At 38.9% G+C, this 25,546-nt stretch overlaps 1 protein-coding gene across 1 annotated transcript; it reads left to right on the top strand.

Annotated features, from left to right (window-relative positions):
- On the top strand, positions 1 to 25,209 carry LOC129778087 (small G protein signaling modulator 2-like). The gene is given in 14 exon segments (XM_055784758.1): positions 1 to 616; positions 4,025 to 4,245; positions 4,692 to 4,830; positions 4,833 to 5,143; positions 14,971 to 15,192; positions 15,256 to 15,565; positions 15,624 to 15,809; positions 15,869 to 16,008; positions 16,061 to 16,220; positions 16,282 to 17,171; positions 17,238 to 17,362; positions 22,894 to 23,073; positions 23,141 to 23,418; positions 23,477 to 25,209. Coding segments are annotated over 14 exon segments (3,267 nt in total). The 5' UTR covers positions 1 to 600; the 3' UTR covers positions 23,566 to 25,209.
- Positions 25,210 to 25,546: the final 337 nt, after the last annotated feature.

The raw sequence follows: 25,546 nt of genomic DNA, 5'->3' as shown, positions 1-25,546 counted from the left end.
TTTTACCTTGGCAAGGGAGAGGATTGCAGTGAAAAGCGAAGATTGCAAGATTTTCTTTGCTAAACCTAGTGAAAATTCAATGTAATATTCACTGAAGAATAGAAGCTTAGTCAGGATTACGCCAACTGTTTGGATTATTGAGAGTTGATACCATTTGAGAGTGCGAAGATGTTGCAAAAAATGTAAAATTTTTGAGGTAGAAACACTGGGGATTAATTGAAAAATTTTAATTTGACCAATGGCAGTTTTCTCGATCAACCGCCCTGAAAAAAATGGTGAAGATGTGTGTATGATAGATTTCTTTTGGCGCTGAAGGTGAAGTTCAACAGCAGTGAAGTGAAAAAAAATATTTAAACAGCTGAAAAAGGACGAAGAAGTGGAACAAAGTTTCGAATAGTAGAAAAAACCTATAGATTTAGAGAACTTTTTTATCTCTTGGTATGTTTGGCAGATGTCCGTGAAAATTATACATACAGCTGGTTGTTTAAGGCGACGCTGAAGCTTTTTGCATCAGTGTATACGTGTATTAGCAGTTGGGATTTGTCATTTTTTCATTACATATTACGGAGCGATAAGGAAATCGGATAAATAATCAGCAATATGTCAATCCAAACAGGTAATTTTTCAATATTTGTTCATTTTCGACAGCGCTTTATTCCAGCGATACTGTTGCACTTGGTTTACTTTTCTGTTGATTTATTTCGTTGATTGCACTGTTACCTCGTAGATTATTTTCTGTCGTTTATCAGTAGTGTTCCACATGTTGATTGTGAAAATGATATTTGGTAATATCCTAATATCAAATTGCTAAAAGAATCAGTGTTCTATTATTTTTTCAACAGTATTTTGCGGGGGAAACAACCTTGAGCCCAAAATCAGACGAAAATGTTTTGGAGACATCGTAAACAATATGGTGGCCATCATTTTCCGTCCAAACACGCCATCGAAAAGTTTGTTGACTGTGTAGTATGGGGATGGGAAAAGGTTGGCTGTATTGAGAATGGGAAGATAGACAACTTGGCGAAACGGATTTGAACCTTTGATTCGTATCCGTGACGAGCAAAATCGTGACGGAAGTATGGGCAAGTTCGATAATTAAATCAAACATTTATTTAGACATACGGTCGTCTCTGTAGCGTACGAGAAACGAGCCGTTGCGCCGTGTTGACATTTTGTATTTTTCTTGATGGAGGATGAGTTCACTCAGTAGATATTACCGCGAGTTAATTTTACTATTTCAAAAGCAAATACTGTGGAGCTAAAAGCAAGTAATTAGATTTCTTGGTATATTGAGAAGTTGTTGGTTTACACTTTAAATATAAATATCAACGAATAAGGCTGTAAGGATTACCACAAACAGTAAATTCATGAAACGGCAATGTAACATTGAGTTGATAGCATTTCCTCGTGTGCCTTAGCTCGAACAACTATCAAACTCATGACTATGACAAGCTTGACACTAAAAATCAACAAACATAAAAGATTATGGATTAAACTAGACAACATATGGTAGTTGACAAATCGGTTTCAAAATGAGGTTTTGCAATACGTATGGCGTTTATTCTATGAGGAACGTCAATTGTTTTTTTTCTGTAACGCAGCACTACGTGATACGAATAATGAATTCATTGAATTATGGACTTCCTTATCTGATTGTTTTCTTCGTAGTCGAAGAGGGACGCTCTCATTTAAAACAGAATATGTCTGGAAAACGAAAATGGAAACACAAAACACAAAACATATCCGTTTAAAGTTTTGTTCTCAACGTATGATTGTTTCGTTCTCATACGGAACGACACCTATTTGTATCGTTGAAAGCGGATTCGGAAAACGTCCCAAATGAAATAAATGAAAATTGCACTTTTTCCGCGTGCGCATTCATACCCATGACGTTTTTTCCGCGTACGCTTTATTCCATGTGCGCATTTTTTTAAATTGGAAATTGGAAATTGAACGGTGAATGGAGTGGATTTGAGTTATTTTCTTGGGAAAACTTTTTTATGCGGTCCCTATTTACCGCACAAAAAAAGTTTTTTTTTTGAAATGTGTGCCGAACACGGTTTTTTATGCGATTTTTTTGTGCGGTCCCTATCCCCCGCAAAAAAAGGTTTGCCTGTAAGCATATTTCGAAATAGGCTATTAGTGTTATTATTTTTAGCGTCTTTCATCGTTATTTCGAAGAAATTATCTCACTTTACTGTGAATACCACTGATTAGGCGGCGTACACCTCATTCAGTCGTGGCCTTGGTTTAATCAATTTTTCATTTGATCAATGCCGTTGGTGATTGCTCTCTTTATCTTCAGCTTTTGCTTCATTATCGCTCATCAATTCTATTTGACGGAACTGGGGATAAATTGGTGCATTCAGTTTTTTTGTGATTGCATTGTGCACTGCATTTTATCGTCTTCAAACCACGTTGTACACGTCCATGCTGTAACGGCAGCTGGTTAGATTTGGCCAAAACTTAACTGGACCATCAGACAGTCTTTTGCACCCATAAGATCCCCTTTGATTATTGCCGTTAGATGTCCCGCGCCTCCCTGAGAGTTATAATGGATCGTGAATTATGGTGAAGTAAAATCGTTCATCTGGAATGTTTGTTTTCCGTTTTAAAAGTTTAAAAAGTATCAGTTCGTCAAACTGATACTTTTAAATTTTTCAAGGTGAACAAAACAGAAAAAAAACCAAAAAAGCGAACAAATTTTAACTATCGTATCATTTCTCAGCAATGGTTTTGGAAGGGCGATTTGACGCCGTTGGACTTTTTTTTGTGGGGGTATGTCAAATCTCATATTTATGCCGATTAACCAGCATCGATTCACCAGAAGATTAAAAATAAAAAGAATATCAAAAAATAATATTGAACATATACAAAAAAATAATGACAAGGATCGATTTTTAACCTCCAACAAATTTTTTTATATTTTTTACAATTTGCTTGTGTTTTTTTTTTCTGTAAAACCAAACGCTTGAAAAATCATCCTTTATATTTAAATTTAACCTATCTTCGAAATCCATTTGATGCTCTCGGAATCACGGAAATGGTTTATACTTTGAATTGATCTCAGTTCCTTGAAACAATAATAGATGTGTTTTTTCTCATCCAGCTAAAACGACACAGTGTGTTTCAAGCGATGTGTAGGATGGCAGTAAAAATTTGATATTCTGAGTGGTGAAGGTAGGTGAAATAAAAAGTAACAAGAATTATTCGTGAAGGTGTATTTTGAAATATTTTAAGAATCAAAACGTTCTGTTCTGGTGTAAAAAGATGTACGTTCCAATGTTTCCATAAATAGAAGAGAATGTGCTAATGTTAGATTTTCAATATTAAGATTGTCTTCTTCGGAGTAATCTATGCTTTCAAAACGGATTACTCTTTGTGGGTTTTAAAATTGATCGAAAAAAAAATTCGTGTTAAAACAGGTGGATGGGGCGATTGATAAATGGCATTCGTTTTGCCATTAAACTCGCGACTAAGCTATGCACTTGTCTAAGGCCTCTAGATAATTAACAGATCACTCAATAGAGGGTTCTGGGATTGAACCCTCGCTTAGTAAGCGAAAGCGCAACCATTTGGCTGTGAAACCCCTCATAATTATTAGATTTGTGGTGCTTGGCAATCTTAGAACCATCAACTTTGAAGCGACAGTTAAATTGTTTTGTTTCAGGTGGTATTATAATTGGTTTGAGTACTATCGGTTGTTGTTTTTGTAAGCTTATGTTTTTGCATCACGTTAACATTCTACTGTTTTGTTTCTGTAAATAGAAAATGTAGTTTCTGTTCCATTTTTGCAAAGATGCTGCTGCTGGTCAATGTGTTAGTAAATGTTTGTTCTTGTTTCTTCTCCCGCCATTAAACACCGTATGTTGAATAAACCATATATGTGCCAATGTCACCGTGTGTCACCCGCCCCACCCGGCTTGCGATTGTTGGCAATACCTTGAACAATATTACAACACACGTATTTCCATCTGCACACGTACTCTTGCACCAATTACAACCACTGTCAATCAACTCTCAGATAATATTGATTTTAAAGAGAAGCTGATAGCAGCTGTTAAGAAAGAGGTCAAACAGGTGATGGAAGAGGCGGTCACCAAAAAGTATATCCATGAAGAATCCGGCTCGGTGACTTCGCTGTGTGCCGCGGTGGAGGCCTGCCTCAGCCAAGGATTGCGAAGGCGTGCTCTCGGCCTCTTCAAAACATCTTCCACGACAGCATTGCTACATAAGGTGGCGAAGGTGAGTTCGTACAGAGACCGTGAAGTACAGAGTGCATCCCAAAACAAAACTACCCGCAATATCCAAGGTTGTGCTGATCCATGGCTACCACCAATCCTCAAAATTCCCCAAAGTAAAAAAACTGAAGATAAAATATCAGAAACAATCGAAAAAAATAGATCGGATAACAACAGATTTTGTAAAACGTTGTACGTATTGTTTTGTGGTTTTTGTTCAACCTATAGAAAAAAGTAGAGTTTTATGTTACCTTCTATTCGCTTCCACGATGGAAGCCCTATAGGTTTTCCCAGTAGAATGTTTTGGAAAAACTGCTCTCAAGTATTTTTTTTAGAGAATTGTGCATATGCTTACATAGGAAAATTGTAAACTTTGTACATAAATTTGATAGCAATTTCGTGAGGCGGAACGTAGTTATCCCTTCTCTCTTGGTTCTAATTATTAAACAGCATTGTCCAGAGGCAGCTGTCATCAGTAAGAAGGTTCAAGAGATCGAAAATAATGACCCAAACAAGCGTTCCTCGTCGAGCAGTGACAGTACCAATAAACCACCCATACTGAAAAAGAGTAGTAGTCATTCGGTATCGACAACGGTTCCGCCATCGACGTCATTGGTCGTAAAGTAAGTATTGAAATTAAGTTGTCAAGCATCTCCGGTTTAATTTTTTCTCTTTTATCCAGATTTCTTTGGATACGACTAGCGTTGTACGAGAAAAAACTGTCTCGTATAATTGATCATCTTGTTACGAACGCAACTCGGTACTACGAGAGAGATTCACTGGTAGCCGATCCGGACTACGGCTCCATACTCAGCTCTCTGCTGGTTGGCCCCTGTGCGCTCGATTATTCGCGAGCTAAAACGGCTGATCACTTCTGGACGGACCCACCGGCAGACGAACTGGTGAGATAATTAGTATGTTCTTAATCTATGTTAGGTTGTCTAGGATCAATATCAGTTTGATGTTAACGTTGCACATGTGAAGACGATGCTTCCATCCAAAATAGTACAAAAATACTGCAAAAGATAATTCAATGTAATAAACCTCCTTACTTCACTAAGTCTTCTTTAAAAATTCTTCAACACCCTGCCGGTCGGCCTTACGGACGTTGGCCGGAACCTTAGTCAGTGCCGATGAAAAGATAGATGTCGACATGTTCTTTAGCTCTTTCGTGACCTTGACGATCAGCTGCTTCTTCATTTCGACCACGAAATAATTAGAGTCCTCAGTTTGAGGTTTGTCCAAAATATTTCTACCAGTCGCAGGTGGAGGAGGGTTGATGGTCCTCGGTACAATGTTTACATTCAGCTGGTATTCTAACATACTAGGTCCCCTACCAGTCATTGACGTTAAGCGTCAAGTAACTCGCGTGCAAAATCATAACACGTATACTCGCGCACGGTGTCACAGAACAAAAATTGAACTTCTCTGTAATGTTGCCATTGTGTATTTTTCAGGCTTTATTGGCATTTATTTGAAGAAGTGGGTATTATTAAATGAAAAAAACTCCAAAAAATATGTTTTCTTCGTCTTTATTATGTTTAAATAGTCATCTAATTCAGCCTCCTCAAAACAGAGTAATTTTTGATACTTTTTTTTTTTTTGGAAATATGGTTTTATTTGTCAGTATATTTTATAAAGTTTGCTGATTTCATTTTCTATTCGTCAAGATTCTATATCTAGATGAAACTTCAAATCATCTATGTTAATTCTACCATGACATTCATTCACAAAGCAAATATAACTAATAAAAATTTTGAGAATTTTCACTGTACGCCTTTCGTTTATTCCCACTAGGGCAGGTTTTATCAGATCCTCGAAATTAAGCCTTCTCCATTCACCTAAGATGCTTGATATCCTCTATTGAAGAACAGTCCTGGCTGGTTCAACGCGAACACATACACAAAATTTGTGTTGAAGTGTTTCTGCAGTTCGGTTGCCACAGTGTACACAATTTTCGTCATCTACACGCTGCATCACGAAAAGTAATTTCCGATGTTCAAATTTTTCATTCACAAGCAAGTACAGTTTCGTCCGCTGTGCTGACGTTAGCTGCTTCGACGCAATATTTTGCCACGTGCGCCGCCAGTTATCTGCTGGGTTATTTCGTTCCACCCTTGGTATTTCGATTTTATTAACGAAATACTGATGGATTTGATCGGCGGAGGGGTTCTGTTGGATTTGGTGGGGAATTTGGGATATGTTTGACAGGATTGTTTTAAGGTCAGGGAGGTCCATTGAAATTTGTGGTCGAGGATTTGCTTGGAAAAGGAAGGAACTGTAATAAGGAAGGGATCCGATCTCTTCCAGATGACGGTTAATAGCGAGCGACTTACACTTAAGCGCAGGTAATTGCAGCTTTAGACCACCCTTTTCCTTGCTGCGAGCCAACTGCATCATCGGGACGCGAGCAACTGTCCCTCTCCAGATAAACGTTCCCATTGTTGATGTAATCTTCGCTGTATGTACGTTTAACGGTGGTAGAATGGACGCGAGGTACCATATCCTGTAGGTGCCGAACGTGTTCAGCATTATCACTTTTTGATGCAGCGTCGCAGAGAGTGCAGCCACATTAGTTGCGAGAATTTTCCCACCACCGCATTCCAATTTAGTGTAGTCATAAGTTTTATCGAGTTTGCGAAAACTACACCCAATATTTTAACTACATCGGCTGTTTGCAGCCACTGGGTGTCGATACAGCCATTTCCGCAAAACCCAACATCGATAGCAATAGTTTTTCGCAAGTTCAATTTTGCGCCAGCAGCACTCTCGAAGCGAGTAAACAGCTGACGCATCGCATCAATTTGAGTTACCGATGTGACGATGACGCTGATGTCGTCGGCATACGCTGCTAGCAGATCGTTACCGCACACACGTTCGAGCCTGGATACCAGTGGATGAATATACAGTACGAAGAGGTGCATTGACAACGGGTCCCCCTGTCGTACCGATCGTTGAATCTCGAACGGGCGAGAGAGATGTCCGTTGATAAGCAGCCGAGAAGTAGATCGACTGGCGATGCGCGAGAGTAGAGCGATAAAATCGTGGTTGAAGCCGAGCGAACGCATGGTTTGAAAGAGGAAAGAGTGCCGGACCCGATCAAACGCATGGTCAAGATCAAAGCTTATTAGCTTCCCAGCACGACGGTTATGACGGAGACTCGCTATGCGATCTTTCAGAGTGGCTTGAAATATGTTTCGCTCTGAGTTCGAGCATTTCTGTCCTTCGCTTAGGACATGGTGTTCTCTCATCACTCGCTCCAATCTTGTTTTGACGTAGGACTACGTCTTTCATTTCTATACCGGGGTGTAAAATCAAAGTTTCGAAAACGAAAGCGTTACGCCGGAGACCGAGATTTTGAGCGTTAATAGCTCCTAAACAACTGAACGAAATGGTATGAAAAACACTTCATTCAAAAGATAAAATGTCTACGCGTTCTATACTTGTTACTTTCTGATCCAAAAACTTGTTTCAATAGTATTAAATTTGCTTTCAAAACATGCTATTGAAATCACCAATCGGTATATGAGCGAGCGCCGCTCGGAAATCCACTCAGTTCTAATTGAACAGCGATTGGAGCATGTTGTCGCTGTTGTGGTGAAGCTCTTCATTTATCATGAAAGCGCGGATGAACGGTGTCACCAAGAGTCTGTTTGTGCACCTTAGGCCAGAAGGGAATCCATCAGGAGGAGAGTGATGCCACAAACGGTTCCCCGGGAAAATCTCGAAGCAGCCGCTACAAACACACACACATACACGCGCGGAATTCTTTCCGTTTGGATGCCATTCAGCATCGAGAAAGATCCGGAAAATAATCTGCCAGTTCCTCTGGGAATTTAAAAATACATTCATGTGAAAGAGTTTATTTGAATGTTTTCTATCCATGTAACACTGTGATCAAATACATTTGGTTTTGTGATTTTTCAATCATTTCAATTTTCAATAATCGCAATTAACAGGATAACTTCTGAAGATTATTCTTTTCCATCAGTAGGATATTTCCGTATCCAATATTGTATGCGCCCGCAATCGATTCTTGCTCTGTCGCCGAAAATTCCGAGCTCAGAGAGTTCATTCCCCTCTAGTTTGCCTTCCAAATTGCCATCGTAAACCACACCTTCTCTCGATTCAATCACACACAAAAAGCATACTTAAGCGATATTCTGGTGGTGAGACACATTCATTTTTCGTGAGGACATCGACAAGACAACATCGTTGCCTAACGTGCTGGAGGAGGTGGACGGCGAAGGATCGACACATACACGCGCAGAATTCTTTCCGTTTGGATGCCATTCAGCATCGAGAAAGTTCCGGAAAGATCTAATCATTGCTGGGAAATAATCAGCCAGTTCCTCTGGGAATTTAAAAATACATTCATGTGAAAGAGTTTATTTGAATGTTTTCTATTCGTGTAACACTGTGACCAAATATGTTTCAAGCAAGTGCTATTAACAGATGGTTATCGAATTAGCATTAACCACAGGTGGGCTTCCAGTATCGAGGAAAATGTGGAAATATCTAATCGTTACTGAAAATAATCTGCCAGTTCCTCTGGGAATTTAAAAATACATTCATGTGAAAAAGTTTATTTGAATGTTTTCTATCCATGTAACACTGTGACCAAATATGTTTCAAGCAAGTGCTATTAACAGATGGTTATCGAATTAGCATTAACCACAGGTGGGCTTCCAGTATCGAGGAAAATGTGGAAATATCTAATCGTTACTGAAAATAATCTGCCAGTTCCTCTGGGAATTTAAAAATACATTCATGTGAAAGAGTTTATTTGAATGTTTTCTATCCATGTAACACTGTGACCAAATACATTTGGTTTTGTGGTTTTTCAATCAATCGCAATTAACAGGATAGCTTCTGAAGATTATTCTTCCCATCAGTAGGATATTTCCGTATCCAAATTGTATGCGCCCGCAATCGATTATTGCTCAGTCGCCGAAAGTTCCGAGCTCAGAGAGTTCATTCCCCTCTAGTTTGCCTTCGTAAACCACACCATCTCTCGATTCAATCACACACAAAAAGCATACTTAAGCGATATTCTGGTGGAGAGACACATTCATTTTTCGTGAGGACATCGACAAGACAACATCGTTGCCTAACGTGCTGGAGGAGGTGGACGGCGAAGGATCGACACATACACGCGCAGAATTCTTTCCGTTTGGATGCCATTCAGCATCGAGAAAGTTCCGGAAAGATCTAATCATTGCTGGGAAATAATCAGCCAGTTCCTCTGGGAATTTCAAAATACATTCATGTGAAAGAGTTTATTTGAATGTATTCTATTCATGTAACACTGTGATCAAATATTTTTCAATCAAGTACTATTAACAGGTGGTTATCGAGTTAGTATTAACCACTGGTGGGCCTCCAGTATCGAGGAAAATGTGGAAATATCTAATCGTTACTGAAAATAATCTGCCAGTTCCTCTGGGAATTTAAAATTACATTCATGTGAAAGAGTTCATTTTAATGTTTTCTATCCATAAAATATCCATATAATACATTTGGGTTTGTGATTTGTCAATCAAGTACAGTTAGCAGGTTAGCTTCTGAAGATTATTCTTCAGAACAAGGTTTTTCGTATCCTATATTGGATGCATAAAACCTTGTGCCTCCAACGTAACGCTCTCGTTTTCGAAGTCTCCCAAATATTCATTTATTCATTCATTCAGAATGGATTTAGATTCAACTTCAAACAAATGATCTCTAAATCAACGATAGTCCTACGTCACCCCTGCGGTTATACCATAGATATAACCCACTTCCTGTTTTTTAGGATACGGGACAAGAGCTTGTAGTCGCTGTTTAGCAATGAGATCGGCCGATATGATCGGGCCGTATGGTCTCCTCCCCTCTTCTTGACCTTCCGCTGAGCGCCTCGTTTAGCAACAGGTTCAGCTCGTGGTGGATGACGTCGAACATGCGATGGTAAAACTCTCTCGGTATTCCGTCACAGCCAGGAGACTTTCGTGGTGCGCTCGCTGTTATCGCAGACCAAATTTCTGCCGTCGTGATTAGAGGTGTGCAAATCAGCTCATCATGATGAACAGCTCTGATCATATCAGCTCATCTAAATGAGCTGTTCTTTATGAACAGCTCTTCAGCTCAGTTGTCAGTGCCGACTTTCAATTTGGGTCCCAAACTCGATAGCCACGAAGTCAGTTTGAAAATGTTAAAATTCAAATGAAATTTTTCACACCATATTATTAATTACTTGAAACACGTATTCCAGACTATTATTTACAACAGACTCGGCGAGTACAACATTTCCGACATTTTTACTGAGGCTTTACATTACAATAGAAAGTTTTCTTCAAAAAAAAAAAATCTTATGAGATTTTTGCACCGCCTGCAAACAAAGTGTTTTTCATTGAAATAGAATACTCATTTGATACACAGAAGTTAATTTTCATAAATAATTTGAATTTTAAAAACGTGTTCATTCTGCCTGAGAGCCAATTATTATTTTTGGCGCCCCCTAAACTGGTAAACAAAGCTCAATGCCGTCAACGCGAATATAACAGTTGAAAAGACGAGGGACAAATGAAACTAAACTGATGTCTTAACACGAAGAGCGAGAGACGGTCAGTTCATTTGAATCTTACAGCTCACACACTCTCTTCAATTCTACAGCTCTTTTCTCTCCTTCATCATCATCAAAGTGAGCTGAAGAGCTGTTTGATTTTTTTTGCGAGCTGTTCCGCGTCAACTCACTTCAAAGAGTCGATTCTTCGGAACAGCTCATGAGCGGATGGCACATCTCTAGTCGTGATGCTGCTCATACAGACTTCGTCGGTTGGTAGAACAACACTTTCACAGATGAAATTGTTCTCATCGTCGTCTCTCGCCTCTTCTGAGTAGAGTGTCGCAAAGTAGGTTACCATATGGTCCTCGATCGCTCTTGACTCTGTTATCGTTGCCTCCTGCTCTGTCTGCAGCTGCGTTATGATGGTTTTTTTCCTTCGCCTCTCCCCCAACTGGAATATTGATATGGGTTCTCCCGCCACGTGCGTTCCATTGATTCTCATGAAAGTGTGAGAAAATCTACGTTGAAGCGCTAGCATCTCACCTTTGATTCGGTTAATTGTTGTTGATATTTCTGGATGCTGGTAGTACCCATCGTAGGCGCGCCGTAGCTCTCCGTATACAGGTAAACTTCGATATAACGTACATTTCACTTTCAAAATTGTACGTTGTATCGAATTGTACGTTATATCGAAGCATAATAAAGTACTCACAAACGTTGTCTATAATACATTATTGTTTTGCTGTTTTAGTAAAGTTTATGAATAACTTCAATCAGAAGACGAAGCCAGCTTTTCTCATGATGTTTCCCTTCGTACTGTTGATTAAAACTTGATTCGTTTAGAATCCGGAATTACAAAACCAGCTGTATTTCGGGATTGATTGAAGGTACAAAACTTGTTTTAGCATTACAATACAGATATTTCATTGTTCTATCAGAAAAAAAAATTGAAAAAAAAATCCTTTACACTTTGGAAATGTTACGTTATATCGAGGTAAAATGTACGTTATATCGAGTGACGTTATATCGAGGGTACGTTATAACGAGGGTACGTTATATCAAAGTTTCCCTGTAGATGCTGATGTTTACGGTGAAATTCATCGAACACGGATCGACTTTTCCACTTGAAAAAACGTTTTATTTTGGGTTTTGCGAACAAAAGCCACCACTCAATCCAAGAGCAGTAATTTCTGCGCTGCCGGGTCCAGTATTGCCACTTATACTGGAATTCCGCAACGTTTTCATTAGTCATAAGATATGGTCGAAGGGACCAAAATCCACGGCCATGTTCTTGTCCTAGATGGGGGAGGCATAGACGGAGTGTGAGCGCTTTGTGGTCGGTGTATGAGCAGACGTGAACATGTGCTACTCGCAAGTGATCGCGCAGACCGCTGCTGACATAGATACGGTCCAGGCGCGACTGAGCGTTACGACAGACATACGTGAAACCACTATCACGTGGACATAGTTTTTCCCATATGTCATGCAGTTGTAGTTGTTGTACGACTGCTTTGAGAGCGGGACTCGCGTTCGGGCTGCTTGAATCGCATGTTCGGAGCAAGCAATTGAAGTCGCCAGTCAATATTACATTCGTTGTGTTATGACGAAGGTAGTAGGGGAGCGTTTCGTGGAAAAAAAATCTCCCGAACGGCGCGTTGTGAAGAACCGGAGGGAGCGTAAACATTGCAGATCGTCGTGTCTTGTACTCGCAGCGCAATCAGTCGGCTGTCCAGGCTTCGCTCAACGTTAGTCACCTGTATGTGTTGTTTCAGAGCAATAGCTGTTCCACTTCTCATGTGGTCTATATTGAAGAAAATAACGTAGCCCGGCAAGGAGAGCTGGTCGTTCTCTACTTCTTGCAGACACACGATGTCAAGGCTCTGACTGTTGACGAAGTTCCGTAAAGCGTTCAGTTTCGTGGGGTTCGTGATGGTAGCGATGTTGATGGACGAGATGTTATACGATGTTAGAGCCATTTAAACTAACATTACTTCAAAACTCTCTCCGTCGGTGTCGTCTCGGCGAGGCTTCTTACCAGCCGGTCTTCCACGGTTCGGTCTGCTGTTGACGGATGTGGTAGAGTCAGTAACGAGTAACGAAACTACCATTGCTACTCTTGCTCTGCGATCGTAACGCTGGCTTCTTGAAAAAATCGTCCACAGCTACGATAGCTTGCGGAGGCGCTAGTAAAGACGATTTGGTTCGTTGAGATTGAGCGGCAGGCTGGCTGCTTGTATTCGTTTTTGGAGCTGATGTGCTTTCGGGGTGACTGGTTGTGTGCGTTTTCGAACCAGAAGGTTCCTCCTGGTTCGTGACACTCGGCAGTTCTGGAAACATTTGCGACGATGTCAGTGGTGGCACGGTAGACTTCTTCGTTTTTGCCGGTCCCACAGCAGCTGCTTTCTTAGGTTGTTGACCGGTAGTTGACCTGTTAGTTTGTCCAGGTTGTTTCGCCACGTTCGCATAGCTTTTCTGGTACAGAAGCTTTTTGTTCTGTACACATGATATGCCAGTGTGCGTTTGCTCTTTGCAGTGGCGACAGGAGTGTAGCTGTCCCTTGTATACGACAAACGCTTGCTCTCCGTCGATGGTTACCCACGAATCGATATTCCGCTTCACCAACATACGAGCATTGTTTTCGCCCCACGTTACTTCTCGGATCGAGACTACTTCACCGAACGTAGTAAGAAAATCGACGATCTTCCTTTCCGATACATCTTCGGGGAGATCGTAAACACGTACTTCGACGCTGCCATCTTCCAGCGTTATTCGAAGTGTGTGTTTTTTCCCATCACACTCCACTTCATGTTTCCCGTCATGTTCGTCGACAACTTTTTGTGCGAGTGCTAAGTCACTAACTTTTACGAACGCACATCCATCACCTCTGTGGCACTGAAGTCGTTTGATGTCCTCCATCTTCAATTCGAGAACCGAACGAGAAAAACCAAATAGCTTTTTTACCGATGGTTTAACGGCGAATTGAGAATAGTCTATTTTAAACGTGTTTTCTCGCCTCATCGCGGAACACCTATCACGCGACGCGGCACAGTACAGTAAAATAAATTGTCAACGGTTATATGCTTCACAATCGGAATATACGTCTGCACGTCTCAAAAGCTGAGCGGTGTACTGATACTCCAACACAAATAACGAAATTTAAATTTTTCTCTGTTAATCGATTGTGGTTTCACTGGAGTCAGAATCAGAACATAGCATAACTGCATGCTCGAAACAATCATATTTTTTTTTACATTTCATGCAGTTCTTGCGTGTTTTCGTGTCTTTTATTGAAGAGAAGAATGTATAACGATCTATAGATAATCACCAGATGATAAAGGTTCTGGAATATAAAGTTTGCATATTTCTAATATTCTCTGTCTCTGTATTCTTAGTAAACTAAGAATTAATGCCTTTTTTTAGATGGAGCATAAAAAGATGATTTAAAAGGATTTCTAGGAACTTCCTTTTCTTTTTCTTGTTTTCTTGTCGATATTTGTTCATTACAAAAAAATATCCCCGAAACTGTAACTGTTAAAAATTACCATAAGCCACCGATTAGCTTATAGTTTACTGTTTACGATTCTCCCACAAGTGAAATTATTTCACAAGTGTGTATATGTATGACCATTATATTTAGCAAATAACTATACGAAAGTCAAACATTTATATTTTGCTTTTGAACGTATGAATCTAACGACGAATAGTTAATATATGGATCCGTTCAATCCAGTTACAGTTGTCAAATGTTGTCACGTCATGCTGGAATGGGTTAATAAAGATCAAGGCCATGCAGAGAACTTTGCTAAGAAATAATAAATTGATTGCCGATTTAGATGCTCAGGAGGTACACATACGCATACCAGTTCGTGATATCTTAGCGAATCTTCTGTACCCAATATATGTCTGACTTAGTAATGCAAATACTGTTTAATTTGCTTGACTTCTCGAATCCACTTACTAATTTATGTTTTCCTAATAGTTTTGGAAAGTTTGACTCTTCTCAGGGCCACTCTGTGGAGTATTGAATCCGTCAAATCTACGAATTTCTGAACAATTCAATGAATTAAATTCAGAAACTTTTCTGCGGACAACCATAGTCCTACGCCAAACATCCGTTCATGCCCTTAAGCACATACCCTCATACTTTTTTCACATTCATATTACATTAATGATTCACTCTAAAAACAGGTCCAGAGACATCGCATCAGTTCCGGGAATCCCACCTCGCCGGCAATTCGTAGACCAATGCTGAACTTCAAGCGCAGTCTTCACACCAGCTCCGAGGAGGGCAGCATGAACTCGTTCAAGTCCAATTCGTTGGTGTCCGCGTCGAAAGACTATGTGGAATCACTTCACCAGAACTCCCGTGCAACTCTACTATATGGGAAGAACAATGTCCATGTACTGCCGGTACGATATACAGAATTGTCGGTGTTATTTCCCAGTTCATCTGGAATTTTAATCAATTTACAGAAAGATGTCAGCGAACCAATGCTCGGTTACTTGAGCCTGCACCAGACGGTACAGTCGTTGACTATTAAGTGGACACCCAATCAACTAATGAATGGATACGCGGAATCGGAGAACATTGATAAGAATTTGTACTGGGCGTACGCGTTGAATGTAAATGTGGACGAAATCGTATATGTTCACTGCCATCAGGCCCGTGGTGGAGACACCGGAGGCACAGTTATCTTGGTTGGCCAGGACGGCGTTCAGCGGCCACCAATCCACTTTCCAGAAGGAGGACATATGGCGGCTTTCTTGAGCTGCTTGGAAACAGGTTAGTTTTCAGACGAATTCTATGATATTTGAATCATCTGAAATATCCCTCACTTCAGGTCTTCTACCGCATGGTCAACTAGATCCTCCCCTTTGGTCACAAAAAGGCATAGGCCGAATTTTCCCTTGGCCACAGAAGTCTCGTCGTAGACCTATGCCATCACTGCTAGAGGCTGCTACCAGCGATGAGATGCCAATTGACTATGTATTCCGGGTTGTCAACAAAGGCAATACTGATGAATTTTGTACACATTTCAGAAACTGGCTGTTGAATCCATAACTGTAGTTATTAATATATTTACAGTGGCTACCCACTCGATTCTGGACATAGGACGAACGAGTCCTCGTTACCGGGCCCAACTCAGTAGTTGTTCAACCAACGAAAGCAGTGATTGCTCTAGTAAAAGCCTTTCGATAGATGCTATGTCGATCGACAGTCCAAATGTAAGTATTACGCGTTGTTGACGTCATAAGGCTTAATGTTTCTTTTTTTTAGCCGACCACGAATCAAACGACCAGTATTGCCCTGGTTTGCTCAACTATGAAAAGACAAATCATTTCTCGTGCTTTTTATGGATGGTTGGCATACTGTCGACATTTGTCAACGGTTCGCACTCATCTGTCTGGCTTGGTCAATGGTCGTATTACTCCGGACAGTAAATTTTGTTAACGAATTCATCGTGAGACTTTTTTTTGTAAAATCAAATTCTATTTCAGTTGGAGCTGAAGAGGGACTAACCAAAGCTCGTTGGGAAGAACTGCATGATGATAATGGTGTTGTGGCGGACGATCAGGAAGTGTATCGTCTTGTTTATTATGGTGGAGTTGAACATGATATAAGAAAAGATGTTTGGCCGTATCTTCTGGGTCACTACAGCTTCGGTAAAACGCCGGAAGAACGTGCAGAATTGGATGAAACTACAAAGCATTACTACGAGACGACAATGAGCGAGTGGCTAGCTGTAGAAGCAATCGTTCGCCAGAGGGATAAAGAGAAAACTGCCGTAGCTGTTGCCAAGCTCAGTTCGGGCAGTGGTAGCGTCGAAAATAAGAGCAAAGATGTGGACGAGGAGGAAATGGAAAATGAGGTGTTTGAAGAGGATGGTTTCTCCGACATGTCAGAGCCAGAGGTGGACGATGACGAGGGAGCGGCTAAGCTGCAGCAAGCCGGACCAGTTGAGCTACCCGAAAAATCTGAAATTGAAGAGGGTGAAAAATTGGGATCATCTAATCGGCTAGAGCTACCTTTGTCGGACCACAGTAAGGACATCGACAGTAACAAAAGTTCTCCATCGGATTCTTCTTATGCCACTGTGGGCAATGATTTCGTAGATGTTGCTGATATGTTGCCAGTTACGAATAACGAAATAGTACTGCCGAATGATGAGATGGACGAAGAAAAGGATGAATGCTCGGTTCAATCACCGGGACATCCGCGGGCTGTGATTGTGACAGATGCTTCCATTGATGTGACAATGATGAACAACGAGGTTAGGGAACAAAACAACAATACGTTGGAGGCACTGCCCGAGGAAGCAATAGTCGGTCAGCTGGAACCTAAATCAACTTGCGTTTCCCCAGCTAGCTCTAACGGTGGAATCTATAGTGTGAGTATGGCTGGTCTTGCTCGGATTAATCTTTGGATAATGAAAGATCTGCTTTCATGACTGTAGAGTGAACTGCTGGAATCATTTGGGCTTAATTTACATCGGATCGAGAAGGATGTACAGAGGTGCGATCGCAATTATTGGTATTTTGCGAACGACAACTTGGATAAGCTGAGGAATGTGATATGCACGTAAGTATTCAAGGCGTTCGATCCATTTATGATTGAAATTTTGATGGACAAGTGACCATTCTTGTTGGGATCCTGAATTACCTTTCACTTGCAATCTAACAATAAATTTAGTAAATTTGAGTAACGCTAGAGATCAAGAGTACTTGTTTTAACAGAGTGTTTGGGTAAATTTGTTGTTTCTTGGGTATTCGAAATTGTCATATGAAGTTTTGGAAAAGGTCATTCACCTATGATGAACGGCTGTCTTCCAAGGCGGTTTCGTGAGAGTTTAAGTTCCCCTGATTATCTATGGCTCAAGAAGGATTGTAGTCACAAGTCAGTAAGTTATTGAATGCAACTCTCGGTAAAAAAATCAGTGGAGTTTATGATCTCCAATAGCACCAATAGCACCTGCCGATACGGGTCATCACGAAACACGCGTAGCATATTAAAATCGTTGAAAAGATATCAATTGGCGAACAATGTCAGGTTTCGGACAAAGTAACAATATTACAATTGAAGTTTTTAACATATCCAATTGTGAGGTGCGTGAAAGACACAACGTCTTATCCCTCGTAGTTGACAGTATAACAGTGATGTTGGTATTATATACTGGCAACACTAGTGAGCCATACATTGGGCATCATTTCCGAGCCGGTAAGTCATACTCAAAATTTATTCCCTGTGTCGGGTGATTGTGCTCCCGTGGCCGAGTGGTTAGCGTCATAACTAACATGCCGGGTGTTCGGGTTCGATTCCCGTTCTGGTCGGGGGAATTTTTCGTCAAAGAAATTTCCTCCGATTTGCACTGTGATCACGCGTATTCTAGAGCTTGCCACTCAGAATGCATTCAAGGCGTGTTATTTGGCATAGAAATCTCAACTAAGTACTAATAAAAATAACGCAAGTAATACTACGTTGAGACGGCGAAGTTCCTCTAGGAACGTTAAGGTGGGACCAGAATGCCGCGCTATGCGTCGCGTCGCGACAATTGTGCTTTGACACTTAATTTTAAACATGTGTGTTTCCATTTAACCACCCACAATAACGCGTTGCGTCATTAGCATCGTTGTACTAAAGGCTAACATTTGTTCTAAACTGCTTGCGCCGATTATGTCAATGTGTTGTTTTTAAAAACATTCAACCAATTCGTGGACACAACAAGAACAAGATTTGGATACGAACTGAAATTCATTGAAAACAAGTATAAAGAAGTTATTATGTATTCATACTTATGTAAAATTAAGCAACCGATGCAAACTGAACATCGGCTGAATTCATTATATTTAAGGTAATGATGGATAAACGGAAATTGATGCGTAATCAAAAAATGAAATTACAGATCCACAAGTTGATTGAAGTTGACTGATTGAATTTTACTTTGTGTTTGTTCACATGAAAAGAGGTGACGCGAACGCTAGATTGTGATTACAAATCAGCAGACTGCGTCGGGCAAATATTTTAGCTCAAAACGCAAGCAATGACAGCTGATGAGAAGCAACGCACAACGCGGCATTCTGTTTCCACCTTTAGTGCCATTGAAGAAGAAGAAGAAGAAGGGTGACTTCACTGTAGGTTTATACCGACTACATTGAGGAACCTTTACAGTAAATATATGAATGCTTCACACCAATCTAACTCTTTGTGATCGTTTGTCTGCTCTCAGCCACCACAGCCAGGAAGTATCTTGGACTTTATACAACAATATAACAGTTCACACTTCTTCTAAAAGAATTCTAATGTCTAGTGAATCTGTTCACGAATCCAAACGGGGCTCCTATGAATAACACATAACGGTACTAAGTATAGAGAAAGTTGTCGCTCATGCTTAAGGAAAGGCTTAATAGAAAACTCCATGTATTGCGGCAAATAGAATTGTTCGATATGTTCAAACAGAGGGATAAAAAGCGGAAAACGTGAAACTTATTATTTTGGTGATACATGCGAACACCTGAACTATATTTTGGGGACTATTTAGAAAGTTTTATAACATATACTTTTTATAAAACAACATATTAAAACACATTTTTAACTGAATAATTATCTGAAGTTTACATAGAAATAAATAATTTTTATTCATTTTTCTTAATCTCACAAGTTATACATATTCTGCATAAAATTTCACAAAGTTATGCATCACTGCTTTTTTAATTACAGTCGTATAACTTGCATATTCTAAGTCGTAAGTCACCAACTGTCGTATAGCCGCCCGATCTTAGGAGAAACATGTTAAGAATAACTTCATTTGTATCTTTGGAAACTCATGTATCCCAAAACTTGAAGGCAGTTTTTTTTTGCATTTTCAATATATTGTTTTCCAATGTTTTTTTTTCCTGAAATTCAAAAACAAGTGGAACATTTTTTTCGATGCGGTTAATATGGAGAAATAGTGGGATGAAAAAAGACAGCTTTGAAATATACGAAGCGTAGAAGTTTATCGCTCTCTCTCATCGTTTGTCTGTCCAGCAACTAAAATGGAACAAATAGAGAAAGCGAACGAAAAAAGGGTTGAATACTCTTTCTAACACTTTCCATCATGCATTGGATGTGATCTCAACACTTCACTGTCTATTTCGCCCCTTCGCCCCACCACTACAATTCTTTCAATAATTTTAATTTTTCACTCACAAATGAATTTACTTTTCCGTACATACCTAATATCGCTTCTCTGTTAATTCAAACCGAAATATAACCATCAGTCTATATTACCCTCACTGTCCGTCTAACTCGCACTTCCCCTATAATAATAACTTCTTGTTATACATAGTCGGTTCGATTATTGAAGTTGGAGCATGGTTGAGTCTTCCCCACGATTCGGGTTTTCGTAAAGATTTTTTCTCTCTGTTTCTCCCCCGTTGCAATTCGCAACAATCCTTGAGCAATTCCAAATGAAATCGACAAATGACAAAACATGAGTATTTTTGATTCGAATGAAAGTTCGTATTCCGTTTGGGTTGAAGGAAATAGGAGTTTTTCCACTGCAATTGGGATTTTTTTTGGCTAAAGCGTAACTTTTGAAAAGGGCGTATCGATTTTAGTAGGAGAAATCTTTGATAATTTATATCTCAAAAACTATGAGTCGTACCGAAATAGTGTCTTATAAAGAGTTATAGAGTATTGATGTCTAAACATGAAAAAATATACACTGAGAAAAAAAATTAGTACTAAATTTAATTGGCAATATCCAAAATACATATTTTTAAATTCATATAAAATAGAAGTCATGTAGAAAATTCAAAAAATGGGTCCAAGATGGTAAAACTATTTTTGACGAACTTTGTGGAACATCGAATTTTTATGAATTTTCGAAACTTCAAATTTTTGTATGTTAACAATCATTTTTAGCCACAAATTATGATTCCTGATGTGATTTAAAACAAAAAAGCTCATTATAAATCTCCTTCTAAATGCAGCCATTCTCGAGATATTTTGAAACATATTTCTAATTTATTGTCTTTTTTATAGTAAATATTCTCTTTTTAATATGTTTGTCGTGTTATACCGTCATGTTCATGAAATTTTATGAATTTGCTTATAATTTCCAACAATTTTTCCAAATACATCATCATGGTAAAAATATATGTTTAGGAGTTACGTTGAAAATCATTTGAACACATGTGGGTCAATATAAAACGTAGCGATATTAAAAAATCTTTTTTTATCTTAATACAAATTTTTAACATGTTATACATGTTGCGCCAACAAAACACAACATTTATAAATGGAAAAAATATAATTCTCTACAATTTGGTCAAATAATTCCTATATTTATTGGAGTTTAAGAGATACTAATAATAATACTAGAATTTTTAGCATTTATTTTTTTTCAACATTAATTCTTGTCAACTAACAATTTTGTTGTGTATAATTTATTATTTTCAATATTTTCTTATATTTCTATATACATTATGATAACTTGCTGCATTGTCGTTAGAGTACAACTTTGCTGCTACTTCATTCTCGGATACAGGTACAAAAGAATGATACTCTTGGGTACCTGGAATTTGTTTGGTGTTATCATACATGCTACTCAACTCTTCCACACCCTGATCATATTCTTCTTGTGACATATATGAAAATGACAATTTTGTAAGATAGTCTTCTTTTCGCTTGCTAGTCCAGTCAAATAACGTTTTTGCACTCGTAATCGGATGTTCATGCTGCCTAGCCAAACTAGCTCTTATTGCCATCCGTTTTAATGTACCACCAATTGCATCACAAGGTCCTTTGCCGTGTGATGTTGCAAAACCAGTTTCCAAACTCGTCCATTGTTGGGCATTTTTTACATTCACGAAGGTAACAGTATTCTGATCTATTTGATATGTTACATAGAATTTTTTCCATATATTCTTTGCATTCAATGTTAAAGGAATATTTTTTGAGACTATGAAGCATAAGATTTACATTTTCATGGAATGTAGAAACACAAACGTTATGATTTCCTGAACTACTCAGCAATTTGCAATGCTTCGGACGCATTGATGCAAAAGAGCTAAATCCAATTTTGCAATTTGGATTAAGTTCCTTAAATCTGTTGAAAGGTTCTCGTAATGATGTTATTCATAACCTTTTTTGGATGTGTTGACACTTCCCATCTTTGGCTACAGAAACATAGTCTCTTTCTCCAGATAATGATCGACTGATATCGTCGTCATTATAAAATTCCGAAACATGATTTTTAACATCTTCACTTAAACTTAGTCCATATTTGCTATGTGGTGTCGACAATACACCTTTTTCGTTTGCCAGTTTTAACGGTAAAACCCGTTTTTAGAAGAATTGTTCCCGTTTAAAACTGCCATCCAAAGGAAACTTGTCCTTACCCGTGAAATATTTCTGTACCGTCAACTGCTTAACATCCACTTTGATGTAGGTCTCATCATCAATGACGCAGCAACGGTATTTTGTTAGCAGCTTCTCGTAGAGTCTGCAGGCGCGCCTTCTGGCAACACCCTGGCATTCGTATCGATTTGGGAAGCTCTGCACTTTGTACCTTTTTCAATCCAGGTCGTTCATTGGCTCCCTGGACGAAACTTTCAGAACGTCTGGCCAAGTCCCGCGTCGATAGGTTTAGATTCCGCTTGAAATGAGCGATCACCGCTCTTTCTATTTTTTGCGCGTTATTCCAGGTTTAAGTCCAGCTCCTGATTTGTAGTCCACTGTTATCCGTTCCTTGAAACTTTTGGAGGATCCTTGAGACTGTCGAATGATGGATATTCATCAGTTTTCCCAAGGCGCGATGCCACAACCTGCGATTTTGATTGTTATGAACAAAATCCTTTCGCGAAACCGTTCGCTGATTTTTTTTCCATCTCGAATGAAATCTCACTGAAAACTCCAAATTCACATCCGCTCAACAAACATTCTAACAGTGAACTTTGAAAAAATTGGTTCATTTCGGTCATGTATAAAAAAGGTGCGCAAATTTTAAAGTGTCACAAAAATTATGGACTCACCCTTTATAGTTACAAAAGGTTTCGATGCGATTTAGTTTTATTTATATCCCCAACGTATAAACCGTGTTGAAACAGTACATTCTTACTCAATTACAGCTACGTATGGGAACATCTGGATGTTGGCTACATGCAAGGGATGTGTGATTTGGTTGCTCCACTGTTGGTGATTTTTGACGATGAATCTTTAAGTTATGGTTGCTTCTGTCGCTTCATGGAGCGGATGATTGAAAACTTCCCGAATGGAGGCGCCATGGATATGCATTTCGCTAATATGAGGTGGGTGCCCGTTTGTTTTGGTTTTACGGTGATGCGTAATTTATTCGAAATTTTCTATTCGTCTCAGGTCCCTGATTCAGATTCTGGACTCGGAAATGTATGATTTGATGCATGCTCACGGTGATTACACCCACTTTTACTTCTGCTATCGGTGGTTTCTGCTCGATTTCAAGCGGGAGCTGATTTATGCCGACATATTCTCCGTGTGGGAGATCATCTGGGCGGCAAAGCATGTGGCATCGGCCCAATTCGTATTGTTCCTAGCGCTGGCCCTGCTGGAAACCTACCGAGATATTATACTCTCGAACAGCATGGATTTCACCGACATCATAAAGTTTTTCAACGGTAAGCTAGTACCAAATGTACAAGTGAAGTTAATCTAATTAATCTTTTCTGATTTCAGAAATGGCTGAACGCCATAATACACCGGCTGTATTGAAACTGGCCCGAAATCTAGTTCTTCAGCTACAAACAATAATCGAAAACAAATAAAATATATTTAGCTTATGAAAGAATGGCAGTGGATTAACAGATGTTTTGCAGACTGTATTAAAGAGCACACACACGCATAGAAAACTAAAAATCACAAAAAAATATAAAAATAAGGAATATACATGAGACAAATGTAGAGTTCTAGGAGCTATGGAAAATAATATGAAAGAAAGTTAAATGAGTAAATATGTCAATGTACTGTCATATATATGTCACTGTTACCTTCCCGTATACATGCAAACAAGATCTATTTCTAACCTATACTGTTTTTCTAGTGTATTAATTTTGTATAAATTGTAAAACACTTTTAAGGGTGATACTCCGTGGAATGAGAGCTATGTTCTGTTGTTGTGAGATCCATTCGAAAAGATTGGCTTGCTATGCATTGATCAACAAAACATGAGCAACAGAGAGTTGGGAGTAGTGTGTAAAGTCATCAACCTAGTCTTCATGTAAACCATCGTGTCTGTAATTATTGTAATGTTTGTTAATCTTTTAAAATGCTCCTCCATCACCAGTTATTTGAATGATGCATAGTTATACCGTATCCAAGAAATACATCATTTTAAGAAATATTTTAGACAAAATTGTTATTGAATTGGTATTTTGCTGACTAAATATATTATATTTTATAGTTTGAACAGATATATTTACAACTATCGTGTAATGAGCGTCCAAATATAATGTTATGCTATTAGATTGGGTGAAACAGAAAAGAGAAGCTCTAAGAGCATGTTGTTTTTAAGAGTTCGATTCCTCTTGTTTTGTTAGTAGATTCACCATTTTAGCAAGAGTCAGTGTCATAATCACAAAAAAACCGAAACATAAATATTATGGAAATGAATCTTATGAATTACAGAACAAATATAGTAGAACAGATTTAATGTAGTATTCCGAAACGCACCACCGGACGGCGCTATTTGTTGGTGTAAGGAAAAATATTCTTCGTTACACTGCAAATGGAGAATGACAGTTGGTGGTGTGTGCGGAAAAATAGTTATCACTTCATCGCATCTTCCAATAGTAGTTGATAATACATACCAGAATAGAAATACTGGGAGTGGTAATGCCATTATGAATATCTGCCTATAGACCACAGATTGTTTGACAGGATATAGCATGTTATGAATACATTTCCAGTGAGTTGGAAGTTGTTCTCTCGAAGAATTTTAATCGTGTGTATGTTCAGCATCAACAAGTGACTGGTTATATGATTTTTATTGTGAAAATACGGAGTTATTTTAATTCTAATCATTTAGTATAGCTGTGTCGTGGCTTATGACTATTTTCAGACAAACGTATCGTAAATGGGTTTACCGAAGTATATAATTTAAATAGGAAAAAAAAACAAAACGTGAAGTTCTGGGACAGTTATAACGGTAAACGATATTTACATCGTCTCCATTAAGGGTTTCAATGAATAACATATGAGATTCAGTTCATGTTTCGATTAAAATAGGTTACATTTTTGTAGTGAATTTAAAGTTATTTGCTTAGGAAACTTTGTGTGTTCAGTCACTTGAAAATGAACAAGGGGACATTTCCTGTTCGAAATGGGTAATGATAAGAATGCGTTATACTCCACATATACTACTATTATAGCATGGGACTGCAGAGACAACTTCAAATACAAGAATATTGTAACTTTGTTTTTATTACTATTCTATATCACTAGTCTCGTGCCAACCTTCCATGGAAATATTCATGGAGTGGAGGGCACCTGCTTAGCAGCTTCTTCAATTGTGCGCGGGTGTAGTGAAATAGTCTTGGAAACCTTAGGATAATTTACGGTAACAACGACGATGAGTGTTTGCAGTCGACAGGTGAAAAGGCACCTTTGCCTAGCTCGGAGATTTTTTCCGACATAGAGTTCTGCAACCCGAAAATGTCTGCTTTCTGATGAATATAACACATAATTTTTGGGGAGAACATCAAAATATATTTATTCGAAGTAATCACCATTCATCGACCCATTTCATGA

Source organism: Toxorhynchites rutilus, chromosome 3 (genome assembly GCF_029784135.1).
Source record: "Toxorhynchites rutilus septentrionalis strain SRP chromosome 3, ASM2978413v1, whole genome shotgun sequence".
NCBI lineage: Eukaryota > Metazoa > Arthropoda > Insecta > Diptera > Culicidae > Toxorhynchites > Toxorhynchites rutilus.
Note: the sequence above shows the minus strand (reverse complement) of the source record. Positions and strands in the feature narration are given on the sequence as shown.